Source organism: Ptychodera flava, chromosome 15, assembly GCF_041260155.1.
Source record: "Ptychodera flava strain L36383 chromosome 15, AS_Pfla_20210202, whole genome shotgun sequence".
Classification (NCBI taxonomy): domain Eukaryota; kingdom Metazoa; phylum Hemichordata; class Enteropneusta; family Ptychoderidae; genus Ptychodera; species Ptychodera flava.
This window is the reverse complement of record NC_091942.1, coordinates 31,330,349-31,349,819: the sequence shown is the minus strand read 5'-3', so window position 1 is coordinate 31,349,819 and position 19,471 is coordinate 31,330,349. Positions and strand designations below refer to the sequence as shown.

Here is a 19,471-nt window from a genome sequence, read left to right as displayed (position 1 = left end):
TATCTGACCGGGCAGAATTTGAAAGTACAGGGGGAGAACACGTGAGAGGCTTAGGGGGAAAGTGTCACAGGGGCTTTCCAAATTCCCCTATCTTTCATGGAAAGTTTAAGATATTGATGTGTGCAATGGTGCAGTCTGGTGCGATCTGAGAGGTGTTTTTTAATTTTTTTTTTACTAAGTGAAACTGTTAGAACACCCCAAGGGGAGAGCACGAGAGGGGTTTCCCCCTCTCGTATTGGAAATTTTGGGAAATTGATGTGTTTAATGGTGCAATCTCAGAGGAGTTTCAGGTTATTTTGCATTGGTAAAACTGTTTGAAAATGACATTGAACACTGCAATATTTTTACATTTTATGCATGATCAGTGTTTGTGTCACAATATTCAACAACCAAACAATGACAATACAATTTGTGAAAAAAGAGTTCTGTTTGCCAGAGACTGAAGATAAATAAATATACAGGAACCGAAAATTTGTGACCTTCTTGTGTCATTTCTCCAGCTGCCAGCTTCTAATGAAAAGCATGAATATGGTATGTTTAACTGTCAAAATGGTCATTGAACTGAGGTAAATGAAAACATGTCTCTGTGATAATAAAGGATGAATTCACAACAGTTCAGTTTTGTCCTAGATCCTGTGAAAATTTTGAGAAATTGATGTGCGCCACGGTGCAGTGTAGTGCAATCCGATAGGTATTTTAAATTTGTCTTTTACCAGTAACACTGTTAGAAGAGCCAAGGGGGGGAGAGCACGAGAGGGGGTGCCCCCCTCTCGCATTTAAAATTTTGAGAAATGGATGTGTGCAATGGTGCAATCTGAGATGTGTTTCAATTTATTTCGCCAAAATAAATTGAGTAACCCGTCCCCTTTCTTCCTCTCCACATTTTGAGTAACGCCCCCTGAAGTTTTCAATTTTTTTAGTGACCCTCTCCCTTGTATTTCATTACATTTGTTGTTCCTCAATTTTTCATTGTCAACTTGTACATCTTCCTAACATATTTATATTAAGAGAATACTATATTGATTTTAACACTAGTTTATTGACTCCTGTCTTGTGTTTTAAAATTTTCACAATTTACAGAAGTCAAAAAGTCCCCTTTAGATAGTGCCTATGCCATTGAGAGATTGCAACAGAAATCCTGAAATATGATTTCTTGGGTCAGAAAGGGAAGGAAAACATTGAGTGCACTGAGGTGTAAGTAGACCTATGTAGTGCATACTTATATCTTAAGTGCTGGGAAAAAAACATAAGAATTGCTTGTGGTAAAAACATTTGCGCCGCCTATGGCGGCGCGCCGGCAAAGAATACATGAGAATAAGGTTTCCAATTTTGCTAATTTCTGGTGCATTGTGACAATTTTTTTTTCACTTCTGTCTGTTATGACAATTTTTTTTTCTCAGGCCATGGCAGGATCAATTTTTTTTTTCTTCTATCTCACCTGGCGACAATTTTTTTTTCTCAAAATCCTCCATACCCCCCCCCCCAGAAATCAAATGGTTCTCCCCTAAGTAATTTCATGTCCCAGGCTTTGGTAGTCCGTGTGGGCTACCATGTCATCGGTTTTGGTAGCCCCAGAGAAAAGTTGGTAGTCTGTGGACTCGGGACTACCGCTAATTTCGAGCCCTGGTACTTCTCTAGTCCCCAGTCATTGTACATGGCTTTCAGAACTTCAACCAGTCATGTATTGGCTGACTTCGGAAATCCAACGACTATCACATCGCCGGTTCTGAAGTTGAATTTGTCGACTGCTCGCATTTCATTTTTTTTTTTTTGCTTTGTCATAGTAAGAGTGAAATACGTATCCATCTGCTACAAAACAGCCTTCAGTTTGTGCCATGAGTTACACTTAATAGTAAATTCAACGATGTTCTGAATAAGTCAGGGGACTAAATCACCACAAGGAGCGTAAAGTTTGGATCGTCCTCATCTCCACCCACAGCTTCAAGTACCTTCGATTCGTAGCTGACCCTGAAAATGACGCTACTCAACTACATTCAGATACTGTAGTTGACAGTTTATATGTAGAAACTATTTGATTGTAGGGAGGAGGCAAGTGTGTGATTATTTTTTCACTGCCCTGGGTGTGTATCTACGATTCTTAAAGCTTCTAATGTTAGGATGTACATTATATTTCTTAATAATTGGTCCGGTAGTCACCTTAAAACTCAAGGTCATATAACAAATTCTAACCATGACCTCACCGTGACATCTACCGAAAGAGTCTGAATCCCCCCTTAGAAAACGAACTGCAAGTAGAGTAGTCCTTACTTTTATGCCATTATTGTCTTTGTTTTCTTGACCCTATAAAATGCCCAACTATGAAAAGCAAGACTTAAAGGCACTGTTCGCAATCCCTGGGATCGCTTTGTTCTAGTCTGCAAGATGATTATGTAGGTGTGAAAGCCTTTTGTTTTCCATTGAAGTTGTCAGTTTTTTGATGGGACAACCTGGTGCCAACACAGGCTTTTAACGAACCACAGTTTGGGTGCTTGTAGTGATTTAGGAAACCAAGCCTTACACGGATAGGGACACTCAGAGAGCTGTGGAAACGCAGCTCTCTTTTACGGAGTAGGCTGCGTCTATGCATAGACAGTAGAGTTTCCTTACTGTCTATGGTCTATACGGGTCATCAAAAGGTGTACCCCGCCACATCTTTTGATGACCCGCATAGACGTAACCTACCCCGCCACAGATAACTACGTTTCCACAGCTATCGTTTTTACACGGAGGGTAATGAAATGCAAAACGCGATCCCCATAAAATCATTTTTTCTATAATATGACCCTCTCCAAACTATTCAATTGTAAAATGTGGAACCCCCAATTATTCTTTTGATTGAGGTTTGTATTTTGCCGTTCATCTGTCAGATGTGAGTGTATGCTCAGCATACAACATACATAACACATGTCAACCGTGAAGTAGTCAGTGTAGTTGTGTGATTTCCATGTGGTACACAGTCTAACTGATCTTGCTACTGGGAGGAGTTCATTTTCAATGTCGCTGCTATCACTTTCTGAGCCACTTTCCTCTGATTCACGTAATGCACCTATCATCTACTGCCTCGTCCTCCTCCTCTTCATCTTCCTCCTCCTCCTCCTCCTCCTCCTCATGGTTTTGTCTGCTTAGACTCTCCAGTGTTCTTTGACACAGTTGCTGGCCAATATATGTGCTTCAACTATTTTGAGTTTTGCCTTTCTTTCTTTCCCTCAGTTGACAAGTTACTTGTAAATTCCGAAATTCCGGTGTACTTTCGTAACGTACACTCATATACCTAGTGTACGTTGGCAGAGAGTTGCATAGGGTCATCAACTAATGATAGTGTCCTTGTAGCGTTTCTAATGACATCTACATTACGTTTGAACCAACAACAACACGACAGTTGTGCAACAACAACACAAAAGTTATGTTCGTTGAATTTTATTGGTCAACAACAACAACAACAACAACAACAACAACAACAACAACACGACTAATAAACATAAACAACAATACAAACAACATCAGCCAGATATCTGGGTCCCCCATGGGTCATGGTCATTTTCTTTGTTTTCGCCACTGTCTTACTTATGTCGTACACTTTTATTTACTTAGCTTTTAATCTACAACAGAAATAAGGAAGTCGTAGACGCAATGAAGTGCCGTCTAAGTACCAAATTGCAGAAAGAACCCTCATCACTAGCTCTGCATAGCAGGGCTGCAGGGCAGGGCTGTATGTTACCGTCTCCGCCTCGCACAACGGGAGTATTACCGGTAACATACAGCCCTGCTATGCAGAGCTACATGATCACGTGCATGATTACATACCCAGGTGACAAGTTCTGTCTGTTCATGTACACGTCTAGTTCAGAAACTTGCAGCTTACGTTTTTGGACAGTGCACTCCAGTCATAGTTGTCATACTGTCTTGATTGACACGATCCAAAGCACATGCTTTGTTTCGCTTCTTCTGCTTCTACAATCTAAGCTAAGTTGTCAACTGCCACTTTCTCAGGGACAATGTACTTCTTTGAGAACCCAAGACAACTTTGTCGAGATCAGCAGAAGACATTTCTCCCGCTTCAAAAAGACGGCGTATTTGAACAGGTGGCTGGTAGTCATCTATCTCACGTGGATAGCTTTGTGTATTTAATGGCACATTCTTGACGGGTATACATGGGAAATTTAGGAGTATTGTATAACCTAGCATTGGTCTTGGTACATGCTGAAGGGGATGCTTGCGTTCTGAATCAGATTTGGTCACATTATATCGCGAAATATAGTGTCACTGAATCTTTGGGGCAGTTTCCCTGTTTTGGGTCATGAAAATTATTTTTCATATATAACTCGTACGATTGCTTTGTAACGCGGTTTCTAGGTTCGAGTAAGGTTCCCGTTGGTGTTCTTATTTATATTGAAATGTATGTAATTACAATGTCCAATGTCTTTGCAAACACTCCATATAACACAACATTTTTGGAAATGGGGAGCTATTTTCCCAGTATTCAAATTGCTAAGACTTATAAAAGTGATATCATGAACAGTGCCACGACACTTATTTCTCTTGGTCAATTTAATTTTGAACAAAAGTGTTCTTTTCTATGTGTCATCACCTGTTCAGGCAGAACAAAGTCATGTTCGTATTCTGTTTTGTATACTTTTCGGTTAATTCTGTCGTTTTGACATAATTCCATACAAATCTTTATTTGCTGCCAAAATTGACACCCTTCCCCGAAAAAAAAACTGTTCTGTAAAAATCAACCCCTCCCCTTAAAAACGAATGCTCCCATAGGGAATGTCATTAAATTTCATTAAAAAGATCACTGTTTTCCTCATGTTTCATATTTACCCATAAAGTTAGACTGGAATCGACCCACACATGCATGTGGTGCGTCCTCTCTGATGCTCTACATTGAAGTTTTTTTCAAAAGTTATCCACCCCCGAAATAAAATTGTTCTTTTCCAATGTTGATATTTAAGATGATGAGTTTCGTTTCATAGACCGAAAAGAATACATCTTAAAATGTTTCTTGATGAAAGTTTCCATACTAACTGTTAATGTTTTGATAACAAAAGTGTCTTTGTAAGCTTAGGCCTACAGGCCTGAAAATATTTTTAAAGCTTGTCAGAAATGAAAATCCGCGCCGATGTGTTTAAAATTGTGGCACAACGGTGTATCGTTTGTACTTACTGTAACGATTGGTATTTTCATGTCAGATACAAATGGAATCTTCAAACAACGACAGTAAACTTGTGCGCTTATTTTTCAGTGAGGAATAGGCCAGCTCTCCGCCTAACTGACTGCACGATGTTCAACCTGTATGGCGCCCTCCTTGGCCACTTTGAATATTGAATATTCTCCTATGATATTCTCCAACACACCACAAATACACTGTGGCGCCATTTCCGAAAGTCTTTAAATTTATACAGGACAAGTGGCTACATTCGTACAAGTGCCGAGCGTCAGATGCTAGGTAAGTTTTTACTTAGTGTCATTAGCCATGACGTGTTACTTGTTCTTAAAAATAGTCAAAGGTAACGAGTCGTGACTCGTGTATGTCTGGAATCTGGATGACGATCGGATGAGTGTGTCACGATTGTCTTTCGATGTGTTGTTATCTTTCCGAAATTGGAATCGCATTGATCTCAAAAAAACCTCTATGACCTCCTCCTTTAAAATAATAAGAACTGTGTTCAGAGTTTCTAAGCATCAGTTAAACAATATGTAAAATCAAAATGAGGCATGGTGATCAAAATCGTTGCCGCTAAATTAAATGAACTTTCACCTTTCACCTCGAGACCTTCCAGAAGGCCGCCATTTCTCTATCTGCGTCGTCATTCATTGTACCAGTGCCCAGAAATACGGGGATTTTATTATTTTCAGGAGGATCTGAGGACATTTTGACATCTGTCGTCATACCATCAATACCTGGCGTGCAAGTGGGGAAGCTTCTCTGATCTCATACTGCTTGCGTTCGTGAAGAAATCTCATTTTATGCCGAGGTCACAGACTGCGCAAAGCTGTAACGGAAACGACTACCGCAGTACGACCGGTGCACAACAAACCAGTGCGTTTGACCAGGCTCAGGAATACTAAGCTAATCAAGGCCAGGTCTTTAAGATTGAACTCTAGAAAATTGCAGTTGTGCGCCCAGTTTTTCCGTTTTGGATATAAAGCCGTTAAATACCATGGCTGGGAATTTTTGGAGGAGTTCGCACTATCAACAATGGATTCTTGATAAACAGGATGTGATGCGAGAGAGACAGAAAGACCTGAAGGATATAATGGATGAGGAATACCAAAAACTGATGATATTTTTTGCAAATCTAATTCAGGCTCTTGGCGAACAACTGAAAGTTCGCCAACAGGTTATTGCCACTGCAACAATATATTTCAAGAGGTTCTTTGCCAAAAATTCTTTGAAGAATATAGATCCGTTACTGATGGCACCAACTTGCATATTTTTGGCCTCAAAGGTTGAGGAATTTGGCGTCATATCAAACAGCAGGTTGATAACTGCCTGCCAAACAGTGGTGAAGAATAAATTTGGCTATGCCTTCGGTAATCAGGAATTCCCGTACAGGATCAACCATGTTTTAGAGTGCGAGTTTCTGCTACTAGAGATGCTTGACTGCTGTATGATAGTCTACCATCCATACAGACCTCTGATCCAGTACGTACAGGATATGCGGCAGGAAGAACAAGTACTACCTCTGGCATGGCGCATCGTCAATGACAGTCTACGGACTGATGCATGCCTGCTCTATCCACCCTACCAGATTGCGTTCGCATGTTTGCACATGGCATGTGTCATTCTCCAGAAGGACTGCAAGCACTGGTTTGCAGAGTTGAATGTGGACTTGGACAAGATTTTGGAAATCAGTCAGCTGATCCTGAAATTGTACGATCTGTGGAAGAATTTTGACGAGAAGAAGGAAGTAGCAGAGCTCATTGCCAAGATGCCAAAACCAAAAACTCAGCCATCTACATCCTCAAGAACATAGCAATACTCCAAATTTATTAGTATACTTAATGCAGAATGCACTCTGGGACAGTTTTTTTTGACACTGCATTTTTTACAATACCTATTCACTGCTTGTATTGACTCATTTCAAACCCAGTCGAGTAAATTAAGTTTCACAGTCTTTCTCTCATGAAGACAGATAATTTCATTCTTTTTGGTCATACAGTTACCGAGGGTAAAGCAGCCATTTTGAATTTGAAATATTGGTAAAGTTTGGGTAATTTGCTTCTCCAATCCCAAAATTTGTACATCGAACCAAGAGTGTTATTCTGGATCATGAAGGAGAATGATTTCAAGTTTCCTTTTGGAAAATTTTTATCAAAGGTTTAAAATGTTCTGTTTCCAGGCACGTATTCTGTAATACAGAGCTACTACTTTATGTTCATTGATTGTAATCTTGAATTATGCTTCTGCTCAAACTTTTATTTTGAAGCACTTCATGAGTCAACTGTCTTCAGTGCACATTGAGTAAGGACCAGTTTGTAATTTCCACCACTAACTTACTGCAGATGAATTTTGGTAAACCTCCATCTCTGCATGAAAATTCAAATATATGACAATATACTGATTCTCTAAAGGAGAAGAAAGCAGGATATGATTTTATTAATTTAAAGAGTTTGATTATTTAAAAAAAATTGCAGTACTGCTGATTTTATGTGTGTGGAAATAAAATTTGAATTTGAAAGTTTTTCAGGAACATCATGGCTGTTTTCAAGAAAGTGTAAAATTGGTCTTTTATGAGTGGCCATGTATAATTCTTTGTTTTAACATGGTGTGTTAGGGTTTATTTCTTTGCATCATTTTCAATTCTTCTCTATCCAATTCTTTGACATCCTCTCTATCATTATCCTCATCTTTTATTCACATCATTCATTCTAGACTTTCATTGTATGATAATAAAAATACTGTAAAAAACACTCCTTGCTCTTGTTGTTTCTTTCCAAGGAAAACCCAGATGTATCATTTTCAGTTGCCATTTTCATACCTGTATGTACATCAGAAGGTACTATTGGCATCAGTCAGGGTCTGTCTGTATATATTATGTATGTATGCATGTCCATTGCAACAATTTTAATGCTGCTGGAAGCATCACCACAGCATTTTTTTGTAAAGAGCCATCATGGGTTGAATATAAATTTTTTTTAAATGAAAATATAACTAAATTATGCATATTAACTCAGAAAATGTGATCATGAATAATCATAAAAAAATCCAACAAACTACTTCAATTACTTTGATATTTGGTACAAATATGAATGGAGATTCCCTTATCTAGTTTTATGTTCCACAAAGTCTGGATTTTTTTAAAACCAATCTGTGAAGCCATTTGTAGGTTCCTATCAATGACCGCTAGTTTTTTGTCCAAACATTGATCAAATGAGTATGTTGGTAAATTCTTAGGACTTTTGTTCTCAACATCAGTCAAAATATCGTATATTTGAAAGCTTGTGTGTGATAGCATTAATAATTGTTTTTATGCCCTTAGGGATGACTTCATGATTTTTCCTGTTTGCAGTGAGCTAATTTAATCATTTTTGGCATCAAAAAGGACGCCATGTGTATACGCCATGCTAATGATGCATGAAAGTTAGCATGTGAAGATATCATTAAAATGTATGTTTTGTTTCTGGAGATGACCTCAAAGTGAGTCGGCGATTATGAAATCTAGTCTTTTTCTACGAGATGAAATCCAATTTGATAATCATTTTCGGTCAAAACTGAAACTGACTACTGGTACACTCCTGATAGCTTTTAACTTACTTGTGCAGGTTCACAGGGATGATGTTTGTTCAAATGTCAATAAACGTTCTGTCTGAAAATGTTTGGTAAAAGTATGTTCTTCTCTGAAAGAAACTGTTCAATGACTGTCCTGTTTAGTATCTAGCTGCTTAGAGCAGCCCTTATTCAAATTTATTCAAATCATGACAAAATTTGCTTGTGTTATGTTCAGGGAGCCGGTTTTTGGTCAAAACATCTCTGGAAATGCTCTCATAATAACATTTTGGGTTTAGTTGTTTGATTCCCCAAGATTCCTTCAACCTACCAGACGCTAGAGAGAATTTTACCATTATTGCTTCAGATAATTGTTATTATTGCTGGACATGAAAAAAATCAGAGTAAAGCAGTGCCATATCAGCCTTGAGGTTGCTTGTCTTCCCTTTGTTTGCTATGAGTGTTTGTTGATGGCTGTTTTCAGGTTTTCCAGTGGTCATGACATGTTTTCTTGAGTGGTTTGATGTATTTGTTCTCAGTAAATTGTCCTCAACAAAGCATGACATGCAATGTCAAGATCCTTTTGAGAATTCTGACATTTTTTGGAATTCTGTCCAACTTTTGAGATTTCTGTCTAACTCTTGAGGCCTGAACTCGACAATAAGTACTAGTAATTTGTAGTATCTGGTAATGTGCAGACTTACAGTGAAATACAAAGTGAGAAATATTAAGGTATCCACGTGCTCTATTAAGTTTCATGTGCTGAAAGAAAGATTACTGCTTAATGACTGATATAAGTTTCACTTCATCCTGTGTTAAATCACGGTCCCGCGATAGAATGTATCCTGAACAATTTTAAGACAGGTAAGACATCAGATTTTGAACTGTGTGAGATTTATCTCATGGGAAAACACGAAGATTAATTTATACTTTTCTGTGTTTCCATCTTCAGGCTGCAGAACTACCCGTGTGTTTTGATATGCCCACCGTGACGACTCCTGTACCCATCTTTGTGTGACATGGTACACCTAATGGCCAGAGACCAAAGAATTATTTTTGTGGCTTAATATTATGCACATGATATATTGAAGACTTTTAATTGTGTATTTATACTATAAAATCAACACTAAAATGAATATTGGTGAAAAAACGAAGGACACTCACTTGAACCACAACTGACATGCCATGACAAGCCTACAGAAGCTAATTTCCTTGTGTAGCAGATATGGATATGTGTACTCTGCTGCTGAGGTGCCTGGAAAAGTCTTACCTGGAAGTTACCTGTATGGACCCCTGGGAACAGAGCTTAAGAGAAATTTACTTCAGCAATGGTAATCTAGTTTTCTATACATAAATTGAAAGATGAGATGAAAATGCGCTTTTTATCAATTCTGTGCAAACAATTTTTGTACAGTTTATTTATCCTGATAGCTATATTTCATTGGTGACTTCTATAGGTGGACAAGTACTGTGTTATCTCAAGAGTTAGTATACGGTGTGGACAGTACGCAGTTGATGTATGACTATGATAATGATGGCCAGGCATTGTCTGTGTTGAACCCTTATTCAGAAGATTCAACAAATGAGTCAGATGGGTAAGATATTGTCTATTATTATACATCTACCATCGAGAACAACAAATTTTTTGCATGCGTTAAAAAAGCCATACGGAAAGACCTGTTCCGTAACATGAACGGTTTCTAGGCGCCCAATCCCCTGCTGCTGTATCTGTGCGTACACTGTTGATCGGTTTCAAGGGACCCATTGGATGAGTGCCAGAACAAGTCTCGCGCACGCTTTGTACATACGTGTGTAGTGCACACACACTCCAAAACTTGCAGAAGCGCGTCCGAGATAGCAACGGTTCCACACTGGTGCGATAAAATCGGAAGGAAATTGTTGACATTGCACGAAAATGGTCACTACTCTGACAATTTGATGCCCCAGTCAAAAATGTAAGAGGTATAATAATAAGGTTATTACGAAAATACCGCAAAGGATGCGCTCGGACATTCGTGCCGCGCATCGCCCTCCACTTTACGTCAGGCAGTACGCTGCACCGATGACCTCATAATATTTCTGTGATGTAACATGCATAACAGTGATTTAAATCAAGAGACCCTGTTTGGACCAAGAATAGCATTTTTCCAAGAAATTATCTGTGTTCATGGCTGACTTAAAGGTATATACTGTCATCTGTAATCTAAATATGCCCATATATGGTCAAAGGGGCGTTCCTTGGTATTCAAAATGCCCATGTGAGGACGCAGTTTTTTAAAAAGTGGCCACCCGCTTAAAATCTGTGATTGGTTAGATTTTCTCTTTCCATGGTAACTGTAGCAAAATTGAAATAGGTGACAGTATGTAGAAATCTTTAATAGTATTCAAATTTGTTAGAATTTGTTAGAAACTCAAAAATGCTTCGCCAATCTCTCATATCGAAATTCAAAACTCATATTGATACACATAATATTTCAATAGCATCAGTAGTCTCATTGTGTAAGTTGAACAACCGTGGAATAGGTGTAAAATGATATATACTGCTCACGGCATTGATAATTTGTGATTTCATTTCTCCAGGGGCTCTCTAATAGGTGACCATATCTTTCTACAACCTTCTTGCCGGAAAGGTAAGTATGTAATGGTCAAAATTCATACATTCAGTGTCTCACTTGTATTTTGTCAGCAGTTGATAAATTGTCAGTACATTAAAGATGCACAGTAAAAGTTGTATGTGAATTCTTCTTAGCAAGTAGTGTTATCACATACCAGAAAACCGGATATTGTTCTAATAGATACAGCCAGAAAATTGCATTGAGCCAAAAATTGTTTGAAAGACACTCAAAATCACATTTCTAATGTAGCTGTATAAAACATCTTTGAATGCTATACATCTGACATCAATGCCATTCAGAACTTGATTTGATAACTTGATAAATCACATGCGGTTTTCGAAGTAAAAACTTTGGTTTTCTGATCAGGTATACTGTGCCAGTACCCTGCAGGGTTGAAGCTGCTTAATTACAAACTGCCGTTTGGTTTGGCTCAAATCGGACACTGTTTTAGGAGGAATTTTGACAACATGGAGTCCACAAAATTCCTATTCAAGTAAGTAATAGTATTTTAATTAATTCTCTGTTTTGTTGTATGTAACACTCATCAGATATCTAATAAAAAACTTACAATCCCCAAGATACTTTTGTTATAACACAAATATTTTTTTTTTATTACCATCTATCAATATTTGTTGATACAGCAAGACAATAGTACAATCTGCAGTTTCACAACAATTTGGGTAATGTGCCTTAAAGCAGAAATTATTCACGTTTTTGTTAAAACATTCCTCTCAGAAACTTTAAACCATTCTCTTCTATAATCTAGAATAGAAATTAGGTCACCTTGAATACCAATATTTTAAATTCAAAATGTTCACCCTACTCTGTGTTAACTTTATGGGGAAAATTCAATTTTGATTTTCACAAAAAAAGGAGATTGTTAAAAGTTACATTACTCCACAGGCTTCAAAATGAGTCCACAAAACACAGCAGACCTTAAAATTTGAGTGTCCGAAAATTATCCATTCAACTTTAAGCCTCCATGATGAAAAACAGCTACCCATAAATGTTATGCAGTTTAGTTTGTCAAGAATAAAACTGCTTTTGATTTTACAACAGCGCTGACCATATCAACATTAATTAAATGGTAGCATTGCTTTACCTCTAGTCGTAATTCAAATATGCTGATATTGTCACAAGTTCATTGGTATACATGCACTATGGAAATTTTTCCAGGTGAAACAAGACACTTCAGATCAAGGTTTGAGCCAAGATTAACCCCATTCATGCTGCTTTTTTGGATTTTTACAGTTTACCAGAGTTTACTCAAATGTCACTGCAGTTTTACTCGCCTCCCAAAACTGCCACAAAATGGATGGATGTGTGGCAAAGGGAACGAATACTGTGGTGGAGAAAGGTAGGTTATCATCAACATCATTTGTTGTAATCTAACATATTTCATGCAGATTCTAGCAACCTACAGTACCAAGTCACCCAGCAAAGAATTAGAACTGCAAAGGTTAGAGAAATTTTGTTTGAATCTGTCTTTTCCAAACAGAATTTTTTATGATCAAATTCACTAGATCTGTATCAATATTTTTTGTTAAAATCAAATTCACTCTACCACAGACAGAAATTGCTTGTCTTTAAAGGTATACACGAAACTGAAAACTTAAAAATAAATTTGTCTCAAACTTTCAGTAAGGAAACTTGAATCATACTCTTCCCAAATCTTGGATAAAAATCTTGGGTCAGTGTGCAAACTTTGGTACAAGGGAAACAAATTATCTGAAATTTACCGATATTTCAAATTCAAAATGGCTGCCAGCCGAGTAAACTCTATGGGAAAAAATTACTTTTTGACCTTCAAAATTTAAGACAGTGAAAACTATCCTGCTCCAAGATCTTCAAAATGAACCCTACAAGTGATAGACCAGAGAACAAAAAGTTTGAGGGTCCAAATATCTATCCCTAAGTATATTCTACTAAATGCTACCCTTAAGGCCCAATTTTCTTTCTATGTTCTAAGTGCTTGTTCACCATGACATCAATACTTTGTTTCAATGAAATTTTCCGACCAGAGATTTTTCCCCATATTTCAACACACTTGCTCAGCAAAATATTTTGTACCAGTTTACCTTGTCACAATTCAATGTCACAGTCATTATTAATGTATGTATCACAAAATGTATTTACACACTCTGTATGGACAAAGATGACAATCAAAAGTTCACCAGAGAATAAAGTATATGCAAGCTGAACTGATAACTCTTGTTTATCATGATGGTAATTTACATATTCCCAAAATTCTTTGGTGTAAATGGCCATCAGATTTTACTCTACATGAAGACATGACAAAATATCAATAAACATTTAGTTTGCAGCCCACCCATCCAAGTTCAAGTTAACAGATATCAAAACCAGCGAGACACAACAGACAGTTGAAGTGCAATATGAATTCCCATGGGGAGTGGACACGATAGAGAGAATAACCAACAGGGGTGATGTTGACATCCTAGAAGTGCAACAGATGGGAATCAATGTGCAGGTACGGTTTCACCATCATAAACAAAAGAAACACTGATATTCACCTGGTAAACTGCAACTTAGAAAAAAGTTATTGTTAATTCATCACAGAATGTTTAATTTTATGGTAAATATTTGTTCTAATAGGACTTTTACTTGACAAATATTCACAACTGTTCTTTTGATAACCCTTGCATGACCTCATATCCTGGTATTCAGTTAGCATCAATCTTTTACTTTGATTGAAAAGTCTGCATGTTCGCTGAATTTTATACTGGATTTTGACACCAATTTATTATCAATGGAAATTTCCTGTTCTCATACATGAGACTGGAACTTGGCAGGAGTGTTTTATTATTAAATCTTTATGTATTTTTTACCCATTTTGTGTATTTATCAGGGAAAATTTGGCCGGCGAAATGTAACCCCAGTGATAATTGAAGCCACAGCTGGTCTAGACAGAGGAATCTTAGCTTATCTATTGGATGCTTATCAGGAAAAGGAAAGAACGGACACAAGAGGCAAGCTGAGGCCAAGTGAGGTACGTGAAAAAATCGAACAGGCTGTTCTATTTGGTCAGTTAATTCTAGCTGAGATCAAATAACCTCTATCACAGAAACTAAGTACCTTAGACCTTCATGTTGTTTAGGTATTAATGTCTCTTCAGTTGTTTATTTCTTCAAATCTTTATAACTGAAAGGGACTTGTTGAATAAACTTGGCTTTTGATGCTTTGAACTCTTTAGGGAAGACATATTTTTAAAATCTAAACATTAATTCTAAATGACAGATATTTCAACTATTTGAAGAATTCCCATGGATCCAATGGTACTTAGTGTAACACTTTAACCTCAGATAGGTTTGCCCTATCCTGTTATTTTTTGTGGCATAGTTTGGCCCCTGCAGAGTAAAATGGAAATTAAAAGATGTAGTAAGGGAAGAAATGGGTGCAGTTTTTGAAAAGTATCTGACAACATATTAAGGTTGCCAGGAAATCAAATTATTCTTATTCATTTTGATATTATCAATCTGCATAACAATTTGAAACAAGTCCTATGAATGGATCCATGTTTGAAGAGATAGGTTACTGATTAGACCAGGTAATGCCCAAATTCAACTGCCACAAAATTACCAATTTAATCTGCATGCTTTAAAAGAGTGCACTGTTACTTTAAAATTTACTCATAACGGTTTTTGGCTTTACCTAGGGATTGCACATTGTTATTTTATAACACAAGGGTTATTCTATAGTGCTAAATGTCACCCTAGCTTTTTGAAAAAGGACAATGCTAACACTCATTTTGTCAATCTGTCAGCTGTATGTGCCTAAATTTGGTCATAAAAGGCATATTTTTCTCAAATCTTACTTAATCAAAAGTTTTCAGGTTCTACAAAGTATGTATCAGACCGATATTATAGGGATAATCCATGTCCATATACAGCTGTACATTGATATACAGGCAATAAATTGCAATCTAGATACATAGTCTTTTATCTGGTAACACAGGTATTTGATAGAAATTAGGGAAAATCTTTCCGCAACAGAAAATATCTGCCACTTTTCTTCATTCCATTTAGATGTCTATATCTTTTTCAGCTCTTGTGTTTCCATGCCAAGATAACCCCGTTCAAAGTAGCTGTCATACCTTTGAAGAACACCAGAGATATGAGAGAGGTGAGTGAATATTGAATGAAAAGAAACCTCCGCGCCGCAGTATCAAAACTATGCTTCGATGACCTCTCAGAATCCCAATATGAAACCAGCTGTTGGTTATCTAAAGTAATTAAGTTCGCTGTTTGAATTATTTTTTCACATTTCTGATGTACTGACGTGCATAACGGTAGTACATTGCATGGTATATTGTGTATCAGATCAACATTATTGTTCAGCAAATAGAGGAATAAACCCATGCAAACATACATTGATACAGGCAATAAATTGCTATCTAGATACATAGTCTTTTATCTGGTGACAGGGGTATTTTTATAGAAGTTAGGAAAGATCTTTCACAATGGAATATACTCACCACTTTTTTCCATAATATTTAGATATCAGAACACCTATCCAAGGAGTTGCGGATGGCAGGAGTGAATACTCTATATATGTGTGATACACAAACAACTCTAGATCAACATTTTGTCAGGTAGCGTGGTTATTTTTACGTCACACTAACAATGCAGTAGTATTAATAAACAAACTGCAATTCACAGTTCAGACTTCATGTTTTACTTCATTGTTATTCCGAAGATTCAGAAACAAGGGGCCTTGCCATTTCCATTATAACTTACATGACCTTATATCCTGGTATTTTGTTGGTATGAATCCACTTGTTAGATTGTACATGGTGAAAACCAGCCCTTTTCACGTAATTCTGTACTGAATTACTGCTGTAACCTATTTCATGGGGAAAATTTACATTTTTCTTGTAGCAAACTGATGAGTTTTGAATACCACCAAAAATGCCAGGATGTATGATACAAACTGTGGTCTATTCTGAATGACCTTGGTTAACCTTGAACTCAATCAGAAATATTTCAAATGCAATTGTTGCTGAATATGTACTAATATAAAAATAATCACATTTTTCTTTTCCTTAAGAAGGCTTTGTTCATACAAGCATTTTAGAAACTTCACGTGAGAAACAGGTGTGATACCGCAGACATTAATATCATGATCATTTGAACATAAGATCAGATTTTTCCTCAAAAAGCAGGTACCTGTATATTGATATTGATATTGGCACCAAAAATGTGAATTAAGGTCTTTCTGTCAAGTGTTTATACAGAGTAATAAGCACAGGAAAATTGACTTTGATCTGAGACTCTATCATCATACAAAATTATATATTAGACTTATCAAAATACTTTACATCCTCTGAAAATCAAAATAAGTTTGATGATTTCTGTTGTGTTACTGTTGTAGGTTTGATGCAATGGGTGTACCTTTTACTGTCATCATCAATGAAAACACACTGAAAAATGGTGTCATTGCAATGAGAAACAGAGATACCACACTCAGGGTGGGTATGAAAGCTGACTCTCAGCCCTTTTGTGAAAAATCAACCGATTGGTTGTGATTGTAATTGATGGCTCTTTGTTTCTTGTATATCACAAAAGAGACAGCCAAGAGTTTAATACTTATTGTATCATACCAGTATATTGATGGTGCAAGTACAGCGATCTGATTGGTAGAGAAGGGAAAATAACCATGCTATATTCGCAATATGGCATGGTTGGCACACGCATGAGCTCTCAGCAATAGCAAAAATCCATTTTTACTGTTCCCCCCACGAATTTCAATATACTGTCATGATATAATAGCAACAAACCACACACATCAACGGTATACCATTCAGTTTTGACCAGTTCACTCCATATATGCATTCGCTATCTCTCATGCGTATATGTCATGAACTGGTCAAAATCCTGTGGTATACTATCTCTGGGTGTGGTGTATTGCTGAAATTAATGAATTATAAATATTGAAAATAAATAACAGATAGAAGGAGACGTAATAATGATTTTTCTTTCTGCCTTTTTTTCAGGAGAAGCTTCACATCACAGAAGTTACACCATTGCTTCTGAAACATCTGTCAACGGAGTGATCTGCTCCAGCTTTGAAACTTTCTAATACCAGTGTTAAATTCTGATCAGTTTGCTACCAAACACAAAGTACACCATCGTACAAAGTTTTGATTTGTTTGTGAACTTGAGAATGATTTGATCTTGTGATTATTGTTGAGACGGTTGTATATATTTCTGAAGAAGAATTCGTGCACTATTATTTTTGGAGCCTAATGAACACTTGATAATTATCACCTCAAGAAAAACAATATATTCATATTTTTCTCACCACAGAGGTCCAGTTTTTCCGAAAGGGTTGTACTGCGTTCTTGTGGTAACAGAGTCATGGCTCTTGGACACAAGCACTTTGTCCACATCCAAGAAGAATGAATGACTTTTTGGTGATAATTTCTTATAGTGCTCTCTACATTTGTATTAATCTCTTTTCAAATGTACCAGACCGACTTCAGCTAGAAGCTAGAAGAATTGTGTGCCTGTTAAGCAGATGAGTGGGGGGGGGGGGAATGGGTGGAAATTAAAAACCTGACTTCTTGGCAAGCAGGGCTGAAAAGTTTCAAGTCAAAGCAAAATGAAGTATCTGTACTGATATTGAGTCTTGCATACTGTGTACCAGATATACTTTCTAATGTCAACAAACCAGCAAATTCAAGCTGTTTTGTCCATAAGACAGATGAATAAGATTTCACCCGCGCCAAAAATTGATATAGTAAACTGTTCCTTGCCAGCACATAGTTGCCAAGGATCTATAGGATCAAAGATGTAAAAAATATCCATGTTCAGATCATGGTCCCTCCACAAAGGGACTATGTTCAGCTTTAGATCACCATCTATGTCTGAATGTGTGTAGCATGTTAACAGCGTGGAGTTCAGTCTTCTTACTCAGACCAGACTATGCAAAGAAAGTTTGTGGGCATTAAAATTTTTTTACAACTCAGGAATGAAGTTGCATATTAGGTGATTTTAAAGTAATAATTAACTAGTATCATGGTACAGTCAGTGTTCTCCCAAGAGCAATTATAGAGTGGTGGCCGCCACTCTTTTAATTTTTAGTTAACAATAGAAACTCATTACCATAACAATTACATTTATTGTTATGCAAATTAGCCGCCACTCTACCAGAGAGGAGAACACAGTAGATGATAGATAAAAAAAGCATTGAATACCATTAAAGGTGGAACGCACATGGAAATTGAAAGACCTGAACTTTTGCTCAAACTTTCCTCAAGGAAGCCTTCAACCATTCTCTTTAAAATCACGTACAAAAATAGGGGTCACAGTGCAAATTTTTGTGTAGGGGTACATAAAATTTCCCAACATTTGAAATTCAAAATGGCTGCCATATATATGTTAACTCCATGGGGAAAAATCAAATTTGTAATCCTTGAGCTTCCAAATGAGACCCCACAAGTGGTATAACAAAACGGTAATATAAAAATTTGAGAGTTTGAACAGCTGTCCCTGAGGCACATTCTACCTCAAAATTAAATAACCTACTTTGATCATGACAGGAATAGTGTATATGCATGGTTGGGCAGGAAAAAAGGGACAAGACTGCATCACGACCACTTCAGTTTTATTTGCTTCCAAATCCTCCAAATGAAAGTTTCATCGAAGCAGTTAAGTAGAACTGTTAGTTACAGTCTTGACTGTAACAGTATTGCTGTTTGACATTTTTTGGGAGTATGTATTGCAATGAAACATGGTCTACTCCATTTGTGTCCTGAATTTTGCAATAAAGTTAAAGCGAGAAAACTTTGATAGTGTGGTTTCTTATCTGTATTATCATTATTGATGTAAGCATGTGGATTGTTGTGAGAGTTTAAACAAAACTGAGAAAGGGGAGCGTAACTTTTCTATAGTGACTGAGAAATGCTGAAATTCTTCGTAGTCACTTGCCACAAAACTGCCCATCCCTGGCAGATTAGATAAATGTGTCCAAAACATTCAGAAAGTCAATCTCTTCCATGAAGTTATTTCAACTTGTAGAAGCAGTGTTTATCTTCTGCTGTTTATTCACATCAAAATATCTGAAATTTGTGCATCTTACAAGACAGTTTGAAGAACAGTGACACTGGGAGGAAACAAAGTTTCTG

The 19,471-nt window shown here is 37.0% G+C and overlaps 2 protein-coding genes across 2 annotated transcripts; both read left to right on the top strand.

The window, feature by feature from the left end:
- Positions 1-5,346: 5,346 nt before the first annotated feature.
- Positions 5,347-19,126, top strand: LOC139151899 (DNA polymerase subunit gamma-2, mitochondrial-like). The gene is made up of 12 exons (XM_070724937.1): positions 5,347-5,449; positions 9,666-10,044; positions 10,171-10,308; positions 11,294-11,343; positions 11,695-11,821; positions 12,580-12,685; positions 13,646-13,816; positions 14,195-14,335; positions 15,391-15,468; positions 15,843-15,937; positions 16,717-16,813; positions 17,339-19,126. The coding sequence occupies exons 2-12, from the start codon at positions 9,899-9,901 to the stop codon at positions 17,396-17,398; spliced, it is 1,209 nt and encodes a 402-aa protein (XP_070581038.1). The 5' UTR covers positions 5,347-5,449; positions 9,666-9,898; the 3' UTR covers positions 17,399-19,126.
- LOC139151900 (cyclin-C-like) lies at positions 5,786-7,917 on the top strand. The gene has a single exon (XM_070724938.1). The coding sequence runs from the start codon at positions 6,165-6,167 to the stop codon at positions 6,978-6,980; it is 816 nt and encodes a 271-aa protein (XP_070581039.1). The 5' UTR covers positions 5,786-6,164; the 3' UTR covers positions 6,981-7,917.
- Positions 19,127-19,471: the final 345 nt, after the last annotated feature.